Genomic DNA, 10,813 nt, shown 5'->3' on the forward strand with positions numbered 1-10,813 from the left:
GTTAAAACCAGAGGTGTGTATCTTAGTTAAAACCACAAGACTCCCAGAGGTGTGTATCTTAGTTAAAACCAGAGGTGTGTATCTTAGTTAAAACCAGATGTGTGGATCTTAGTTAAAACCAGATGTGTGGATCTTAGTTAAAACCAGATGTGTGTATCTTAGTTAAAACCAGATGTGTGGATCTTAGTTAAAACCAGAGGTGTGTATCTTAGTTAAAACCAGAGGTGTGTATCTTAGTTAAAACCAGAGGTGTGTATCTTAGTTAAAACCAGATGTGTGGATCTTAGTTAAAACCAGAGGTGTGTATCTTAGTTAAAACCAGAGGTGTGTATCTTAGTTAAAACCAGAGGTGTGTATCTTAGTTAAAACCAGAGGTGTGAATCTTAGTTAAAACCAGAGGTGTGTATCTTAGTTAAAACCAGATGTGTGTATCTTAGTTAAAACCAGAGGTGTGGATCTTAGTTCAAACCAGAGGTGTGTATCTTAGTTAAAACCAGAGGTGTGGATCTTAGTTAAAACCAGAGGTGTGTATCTTAGTTAAAACCATAAGACTCCCAGATGTGTGGATCTTAGTTAAAACCATAAGACTCCCAGAGGTGTGGATCTTAGTTAAAACCATAAGACTCCCAGAGGTGTGGATCTTAGTTAAAACCATAAGACTCCCAGAGGTGTGGATCTTAGTTAAAACCATAAGACTCCCAGAGGTGTGTATCTTAGTTAAAACCATAAGACTCCCAGAGGTGTGGATCTTAGTTAAAACCATAAGACTCCCAGAGGTGTGGATCTTAGTTAAAACCAGAGGTGTGGATCTTAGTTAAAACCATAAGACTCCCAGAGGTGTGGATCTTAGTTAAAACCAGAGGGGTGTATCTTAGTTAAAACCATAAGACTCCCAGAGGTGTGGATCTTAGTTAAAACCACCACTTAGAGGATTTAATTACAATAAAGGCAGTTGTACATGATTAGCAATGAAACACAACTTCTGATTAAAACATTGTAGAAAATCTATATTGATGACAGCACTCTCAGGGTGTTTTAGGCAGTAGACTGAGTAGAAATCTTAGATATTGCTCTTTGTCAATATTACAGTAAATAGATATTGCTGCTCAATAGATTTTATTGCTATGAAGAACTTCTAAATATACCTGGTCGATTAACTGTAGCCTCGCCATCTCCATGATGACACAGAGGAAACCATGACTCATAAAGACATTTGGGACTTTGACAGACACTGTCACCCTCCAATCACTACTCCGCTTTCTCCTTGCTGGGGTCCACCACCGGCTGAATGGGGGCTGTGGACGTGACTGTTGTGGGGGGCGGGGGGGGGGGGAGGGACGGGGGCGGGGGAGGGATAGGGTCGGGGTCAACGATCAGAGCCTGTCTTCTCTCTCTCTCCTTGATGAGCTGGACAAGACAATAGGTCACTATGAAGACAGTGATGGTGGTGATGGGGAAGCCTGGAGGGGGAGGAACAAGTCAACATGGGGCACTAATAACTATATCATAATAACAAAATATCAAGTAACATACTAGTTATCAACACAGTGATGGTGGTGATGGGAAAGCCTGGAGGGGGAGGAACAAGTCAACAAGTCAACATGGGGCACTAATAACTATATCATAAGAACAAAATATCAAGTAACATACTAGTTATCATCACAGTGATGGTGGTGATGGGGAAGCCTGGAGGGGGAGGAACAAGTCAACAAGTCAACATGGGGCACTAATAACTATATCATAAGAACAAAATATCAAGTAACATACTAGTTATCATCACAGTGATGGTGGTGATGGGGAAGCCTGGAGGGGGAGGAACAAGTCAACAAGTCAACATGGGGCACTAATAACTATATTTATACAACGGGTGGGTCTAATCCTTAATGCTGATTGGTTAACACCTTATTCCAGCTGGTGTCTATTCCACAAGTTACCACAGTCTAAATCTATGACGTTAAAATGCCTATTCACTCTGATCCATCTGACTACACAATCCATCAGCCCAGCCAGGTAATTTATAAACTTGATCTCCACTATAAAAAGCATCTAGACATTCTCTCATTTCTTTTAGACTAACATTTAGTTTCCAACAGCTGAGATTTGTATAAACGTTGATGTCTGTCTCTCCCACATTTGCAACATTGTTTCAATATTGACCTTCGACCTCCAGCTGTAATGAACGTGTCAGGAGTCGGGACGAGACGGACAGACAGGAGGTGTTTCTCAGCCGGTCCAAATCATGAATCAGCTGGCATCATTTTTATGGATTTATACAAGGAAATGTCAATTGAAAAAAGGTGAAATGAAACAAAGTGCAGCTAGTTTTCAGTCTTTCCAGCTTCAGTTTGAAGTGATTGTGTTAGCTGTGTTGTTGGCTGTGTTGTTGCTGTGTTGTTGGTTGTGTTGTTGGCTAGCTCCTCTGAACAACAGTGTCCTAACGAGAGAACACATTTTCTACTCCAGGTGAAATCACACCCCATTAGTTCATTGTTATGAGTGTATCCAAATAAATGTCACTAGAAAACAGCTTTAACAGATGCAAATGCAGCTACTTTGTTGTTATTCTGGCTGCACTTTTTGACGTGACTGTAAGTTAGCCGTAGTTGGTTAGTTACCAAGGGATACGAACGTTGCCAGCCAGTATGGCAATCGAACATGTAGAATGAACATCTGGGTCGCATCCATAGATACAGAACAAAAAGACTGAACGATTGGGTCTCATCTCTAGTAACGAACAACCAGCCAGCTTAGGTACCAACCCTAGATTTGTGTCGGGACTATATCTGTTGGAAGGATGAAATAGTGTCAATAAATTCAGCAAAATAATGTTTTTAATAAAAATATGTCAAGTCATTATTTGAATGTGTTGTTCGCCCGTTGTATAAAAATGAAAATGCCCTTTAAGCCGACGTTTGGAGGATATATTGGCAGCTTCTCGATCATTATCACTTACGTGTAATAGCTATATATAAAGTAACATACTAGTTATCATCACAGTGATGGTGGTGAAGCCTGGAGGGGGAGGAACAAGTCAACATAATCTAATAACTATATATACATTAACATACTAGTTATCATCACAGTGATGGTGGTGATGGGGAAGCCTGGAGGGGGAGGAACAAGTCAACATAATCTAATAACTATATATACATTAACATACTAGTTGTCATCACAGTGATGGTGGTGATGGGGAAGCCTGGAGGGGGAGGAACAAGTCAACATAATCTAATAACTATATATACATTAACATACTAGTTATCATCACAGTGATGGTGGTGATGGGGAAGCCTGGAGGGGGAGGAACAAGTCAACATAATCTAATAACTATATATACATTAACATACTAGTTGTCATCACAGTGATGGTGGTGATGGGGAAGCCTGGAGGGGGAGGAACAAGTCAACATAATCTAATAACTATATATACATTAACATACTAGTTGTCATCACAGTGATGGTGGTGATGGGGAAGCCTGGAGGGGAGGAACAAGTCAACATAATCTAATAACTATATATACATTAACATACTAGTTGTCATCACAGTGATGGTGGTGATGGGGAAGCCTGGAGGGGGAGGAACAAGTCAACATAGTCTAATAACTATATATACATTAACATACTCGTTATCATCACAGTGATGGTGGTGAAGCCTGGAGGGGGAGGAACAAGTCAACATAATCTAATAACTATATATACATTAACATACTAGTTATCATCACAGTGATGGTGGTGATGGGGAAGCCTGGAGGGGGAGGAACAAGTCAACATAATCTAATAACTATACATACATTAACATACTAGTTATCATCACAGTGATGGTGGTGATGGGGAAGCTTGGAGGGGGAGGAGTCAGTCATAGTGTGTCTACTGTTACTCAAGGAAATACTAGGTCTAGTTACTATATAACATAGTAACATATAGTGTGATCATAGTATGCCAGTACCAAAACCAAAACAGTTGTTCAATATCATGTTCAGTATGAGCATTGACGTTCTTCAACATCGAGATCAAGAGACAGGTCAGAAGGAAATCTAACTGTTACCTTTAAGCAGCAGTCTCCTAGCGACCAGCTTAGTGAACTCCAGGCTGTTGAGGGGAAATCTAACTGTTACCTTTAAGCAGCAGTCTCCTAGCGACCAGCTTAGTGAACTCCAGGCTGTTGAGGGGAAATATAACTGTTACCTTTAAGCAGCAGTCTCCTAGCGACCAGCTTAGTGAACTCCAGGCTGTTGAGGGGAAATCTAACTAACTGTTACCTTTAAGCAGCAATCTCCTAGCGACCAGCTTAGTGAACTCCAGGCTGTTGAGGGGAAATCTAACTGTTACCTTTAAGCAGCAGTCTCCTAGCGACCAGCTTAGTGAACTCCAGGCTGTTGAGGGGAAATCTAACTGTTACCTTTAAGCAGCAGTCTCCTAGCGACCAGCTTAGTGAACTCCAGGCTGTTGAGGGGAAATCTAACTGTTACCTTTAAGCAGCAGTCTCCTAGCGACCAGCTTAGTGAACTCCAGGCTGTTGAGAGCGATGATGTTGTAGAGGACGATGGTCCAGAAGTTAAAGGTGTTGAACACAGCTCTGATCCTACGAGACATGGCAGGAGACATCGCCATCTAGAGGAGGGGAGAGGGAGATGTTAAACAGAGCTCTGATCCTAGGAGACATGGCAGGAGACATCGCCATCTAGAGGAGGGGAGAGGGAGATGTTAAACAGAGCTCTGATCCTAGGAGACATGGCAGGAGACATCGCCATCTAGAGGAGGGGAGAGGGAGATGTTAAACAGAGCTCTGATCCTAGGAGACATGGCAGGAGACATCGCCATCTAGAGGAGGGGAGAGGGAGATGTTAAACAGAGCTCTGGTCCTAGGAGACATGGCAGGAGACATCGCCATCTAGAGGAGGGGAGAGGGAGATGTTAAACAGAGCTCTGATCCTATGAGACATGGCAGGAGACATCGCCATCTAGAGGAGGGGAGAGGGAGATGTTAAACAGAGCTCTGATCCTACGAGACATGGCAGGAGACATCGCCATCTAGAGGAGAGGACAGGATGAGGGAGAGGAAGAGAGAGAGATGTTAAACAGAGCTCTGATCATAGGAGACACAGCGCCATCTGGAGGAGAGGAGAGGAGAGGAGAGGAGAGGAGAGGAGAGGAGAGGAGAGGAGAGGAGAGGAGAGGAGAGGAGAGGAGAGGAGAGGAGAGGAGATGTTAAACAGAGCTCTGATCATACGAGACACAGCAGGAGACATCGCCATCTAGAGAGAGAGAGAGTTAAAGGTGTTGAAGTGATTTTGTCAGAGGCCCTTTACCTACTTCCCTAGAGTCAGATGAACTCGTGGTGGATACCATTTTAATGTCTCTTGTGTCCAGTACGGAGGAAGTTTATGGTTATTTGCGAGCCAATGTTAACTAGCAATAGCGCAATGATTGGAAGTTTGTAGGTATCGACTAGCATTGCTCTCTCTTACCTCTAGAGAAGCAAAGGGCTCCATGCAGACGAACTTGGCAGTCCAGAGCTCGAAGTTGAGTCCGAGGCAGTTGAAGAAGGCCCAGATGAACACCACCTGACAGGGTCCCAGCCACAGCACAGTGATGCCAAAAGTACACAGCGTAGCAATGGCCTCATCCCACACAGTGTCATGCTTCCCTCCCAGGTAGTTATACACATACCTGGAGACACAGACATGGGTAATTATACACATACCTGGAGACACAGACACATACCTGGATACACAGACACGGGTAATTATACACATACCTGGAGATACAGACACATACCTGGAGACACAGACACATACCTGGAGACACAGACACATACCTGGAGACACAGACACATACCTGGAGACACAGACACATACCTGGAGACACAGACACATACCTGGAGAGACAGACACAGGTAATCATACACATACCTGGAGACACAGACACATACCTGGAGACACAGACACAGGTAATCATACACATACCTGGAGACACAGACACATACCTGGAGACACAGACACATACCTGGAGACACAGACAGACACAGCTCTGAGATTACAGCTCTGATGTTTGCTATGAATGAAGTAACATGCCGGTGACTTACTTGCACAGCCAGTCATTTATTCCTCTGTCAAAGTGTCTATGAGGGAGAGAAATAACAAATGATTTGGTTGAAAACAGAAAGATGTGGAGAAGGGAGAAGGTGTGATAGGTCTGTTGACGTACGTCTCAGAGAAGACGTAGAGCATTGTGATACATTTTGGAGGTTGAGGAGGGTCCAGATGATCCAGTCTAGACACAGTGTTGATCACCCCAAACATCACCGCTGCCTTCACCCAGTCGTATACCAGGTTACAGTAGGACAGACCAACTACAGGAGACAGAGAGACCAGTCAGACACGAGGTTACAGTAGGACAGACCAACTACAGGAGACAGAGAGACACCAGGTTACAGTAGGACAGACCAACTACAGGAGACAGAGAGACCAGACATACACCAGGTTACAGTAGGACAGACCAACTACAGGAGACAGAGAGACACCAGCTTACAGTAGGACAGACCAAATACAGGAGACAGAGAGACACCAGGTTACAGTAGGACATACCAACTACAGGAGACAGAGAGACCAGACAGACACCAGGTTACAGTAGGACAGACCAACTACAGGAGACAGAGAGACCAGTCAGACACCAGGTTACAGTAGGACAGACCAACTACAGGAGACAGAGAGACCAGACATACACCAGGTTACAGTAGGACAGACCAACTACAGGAGACAGAGAGACACCAGGTTACAGTAGGACAGACCAACTACAGGAGACAGAGAGACACCAGGTTACAGTAGGACAGACCAACTACAGGAGACAGAGAGACCAGACAGACACCAGGTTACAGTAGGACAGACCAACTACAGGAGACAGAGAGACCAGTCAGACACCAGGTTACAGTAGACCAGACCAACTACAGGAGACAGAGAGACACCAGGTTACAGTAGGACAGACCAACTACAGGAGACAGAGAGACACCAGATTACAGTAGGACAGACCAACTACAGGAGACAGAGAGACACCAGGTTACAGTAGGACAGACCAACTACAGGAGACAGACAGACACCAGCTTACAGTAGGACAGACCAACTACAGGAGACAGAGAGACACCAGGTTACAGTAGGACAGACCAACTACAGGAGACAGAGAGACACCAGGTTACAGTAGGACAGACCAACTACAGGAGACAGAGAGACACCAGGTTACAGTAGGACAGACCAACTTCAGGAGACAGACAGACACCAGCTTACAGTAGGACAGACCAACTACAGGAGACAGAGAGACACCAGGTTACAGTAGGACAGACCAACTACAGGAGACAGAGAGACCAGACAGACACCAGGTTACAGTAGGACAGACCAACTACAGGAGACAGAGAGACACCAGGTTACAGTAGGACAGACCAACTACAGGAGACAGAGAGACACCAGGTTACAGTAGGACAGACCAACTACAGGAGACAGAGAGACCAGACATACACCAGGTTACAGTAGGACAGACCAACTACAGGAGACAGAGAGACCAGACAGACACCAGGTTACAGTAGGACAGACCAACTACAGGAGACAGAGAGACCAGTCAGACACCAGGTTACAGTAGGCCAGACCAACTACAGGAGACAGAGAGACACCAGGTTACAGTAGGACAGACCAACTACAGGAGACAGAGAGACACCAGATTACAGTAGGACAGACCAACTACAGGAGACAGAGAGACACCAGGTTACAGTAGGACAGACCAACTACAGGAGACAGAGAGACACCAGGTTACAGTAGGACAGACCAACTACAGGAGACAGAGAGACACCAGGTTACAGTAGGACAGACCAACTACAGGAGACAGAGAGACACCAGGTTACAGTAGGACAGACCAACTACAGGAGACAGAGAGACCAGACATACACCAGGTTACAGTAGGACAGACCAACTACAGGAGACAGAGAGACCAGTCAGACACCAGGTTACAGTAGGCCAGACCAACTACAGGAGACAGAGAGACCAGATATACACCAGGTTACAGTAGGCCAGACCAACTACAGGAGACAGAGAGACACCAGGTTACAGTAGGACAGACCAACTACAGGAGACAGAGAGACCAGACATACACCAGGTTACAGTAGGACAGACCAACTACAGGAGACAGAGAGACACCAGGTTACAGTAGGACAGACCAACTACAGGAGACAGAGAGACACCAGGTTACAGTAGGACAGACCAACTACAGGAGACAGAGAGACCAGTCAGACACCAGGTTACAGTAGGACAGACCAACTACAGGAGACAGAGAGACCAGACAGACACCAGGTTACAGTAGGACAGACCAACTACAGGAGACAGAGAGACCAGTCAGACACCAGGTTACAGTAGGACAGACCAACTACAGGAGACAGAGAGACACCAGGTTACAGTAGGACAGACCAACTACAGGAGACAGAGAGACCAGACAGACACCAGGTTACAGTAGGACAGACCAACTACAGGAGACAGAGAGACACCAGGTTACAGTAGGACAGACCAACTACAGGAGACAGAGAGACACCAGGTTACAGTAGGACAGACCAACTACAGGAGACAGAGAGACACCAGGTTACAGTAGGACAGACCAACTACAGGAGACAGAGAGACCAGCCAGACACCATGACAGAGAGACACCATGTTACAGTAGGACAGACCAACTACAGGAGACAGAGAGACACCAGGTTACAGTAGGACATACCAACTACAGGAGACTGAGAGACACCAGGTTACAGTAGGACAGACCAACTACAGGAGACAGAGAGACACCAGGTTACAGTAGGACAGACCAACTACAGGAGACAGACAGACACCAGCTTACAGTAGGACAGACCAACTACAGGAGACAGAGAGACACCAGGTTACAGTAGGACAGACCAACTACAGGAGACAGACAGACACCAGCTTACAGTAGGACAGACCAACTACAGGAGACAGAGAGACCAGTCAGACACCAGGTTACAGTAGGACAGACCAACTACAGGAGACAGAGAGACCAGACATACACCAGGTTACAGTAGGACAGACCAACTACAGGAGACAGAGAGACCAGTCAGACACCAGGTTACAGTAGGACAGACCAACTACAGGAGACAGAGAGACCAGACATACACCAGGTTACAGTAGGACAGACCAACTACAGGAGACAGAGAGACACCAGGTTACAGTAGGACAGACCAACTACAGGAGACAGAGAGACACCAGGTTACAGTAGGACAGACCAACTACAGGAGACAGAGAGACACCAGGTTACAGTAGGACAGACCAACTACAGGAGACAGAGAGACACCAGGTTACAGTAGGACAGACCAACTACAGGAGACAGAGAGACCAGACAGACACCAGGTTACAGTAGGACAGACCAACTACAGGAGACAGAGAGACCAGACATACACCAGGTTACAGTAGGACAGACCAACTACAGGAGACAGAGAGACACCAGGTTACAGTAGGACAGACCAACTACAGGAGACAGAGAGACACCAGGTTACAGTAGGACAGACCAACTACAGGAGACAGAGAGACACCAGGTTACAGTAGGACAGACCAACTACAGGAGACAGAGAGACCAGTCAGACACCATGTTACAGTAGGACAGACCAACTACAGGAGACAGAGAGACACCAGGTTACAGTAGGACATACCAACTACAGGAGACTGAGAGACACCAGGTTACAGTAGGACAGACCAACTACAGGAGACAGAGAGACACCAGGTTACAGTAGGACAGACCAACTACAGGAGACAGAGAGACACCAGGTTACAGTAGGACAGACCAACTACAGGAGACAGACAGACACCAGGTTACAGTAGGACAGACCAACTACAGGAGACAGAGAGACACCAGGTTACAGTAGGACAGACCAACTACAGGAGACAGACAGACACCAGACATACACCAGGTTACAGTAGGACAGACCAACTACAGGAGACAGAGAGACCAGTCAGACACCAGGTTACAGTAGGACAGACCAACTACAGGAGACAGAGAGACCAGACATACACCAGGTTACAGTAGAACAGACCAACTACAGGAGACAGAGAGACACCAGGTTACAGTAGGACAGACCAACTACAGGAGACAGAGAGACCAGACATACACCAGATTACAGTAGGACAGACCAACTACAGGAGACAGAGAGACACCAGGTTACAGTAGGACAGACCAACTACAGGAGACAGAGAGACACCAGGTTACAGTAGGACAGACCAACTACAGGAGACAGAGAGACACCAGGTTACAGTAGGACAGACCAACTACAGGAGACAGAGAGACCAGTCAGACACCATGTTACAGTAGGACAGACCAACTACAGGAGACAGAGAGACACCAGGTTACAGTAGGACATACCAACTACAGGAGACTGAGAGACACCAGGTTACAGTAGGACAGACCAACTACAGGAGACAGAGAGACACCAGGTTACAGTAGGACAGACCAACTACAGGAGACAGAGAGACACCAGGTTACAGTAGGACAGACCAACTACAGGAGACAGACAGACACCAGCTTACAGTAGGACAGACCAACTACAGGAGACAGAGAGACACCAGGTTACAGTAGGACAGACCAACTACAGGAGACAGAGAGACACCAGGTTACAGTAGGACAGACCAACTACAGGAGACAGAGAGACACCAGGTTACAGTAGGACAGACCAACTACAGGAGACAGAGAGACCAGACAGACACCAGGTTACAGTAGGACAGACCAACTACAGTAGACAGAGAGACCAGACATACACCAGGTTACAGTAGGACAGACCAACTACA

General features: G+C 46.0%; 1 protein-coding gene across 6 annotated transcripts in view; it reads right to left on the bottom strand.

Annotated features, from left to right (window-relative positions):
* Positions 1-904: 904 nt before the first annotated feature.
* The window catches only part of hhatlb (hedgehog acyltransferase like, b), a 50,040-nt gene continuing 40,131 nt past the window's right edge, over positions 905-10,813 (bottom strand). For 3 of the 6 annotated variants that reach the window (XM_065019201.1, XM_065019196.1, XM_065019195.1), the window contains 5 exons: positions 6,204-6,348; positions 6,082-6,117; positions 5,465-5,666; positions 4,466-4,607; positions 905-1,460 (listed from right to left, as the gene is read on the bottom strand). In XM_065019201.1, coding sequence (XP_064875273.1) covers positions 1,249-1,460; positions 4,466-4,607; positions 5,465-5,666; positions 6,082-6,117; positions 6,204-6,348 — 737 coding nt within the window. In that variant the 3' untranslated portion in view covers positions 905-1,248. The other 3 variants (XM_065019197.1, XM_065019199.1, XM_065019200.1) reach the window with 3 other exon arrangements.

The sequence above is a fragment of the Oncorhynchus nerka genome, linkage group LG6 (genome assembly GCF_034236695.1).
Source record: "Oncorhynchus nerka isolate Pitt River linkage group LG6, Oner_Uvic_2.0, whole genome shotgun sequence".
Taxonomy (NCBI): domain Eukaryota; kingdom Metazoa; phylum Chordata; class Actinopteri; order Salmoniformes; family Salmonidae; genus Oncorhynchus; species Oncorhynchus nerka.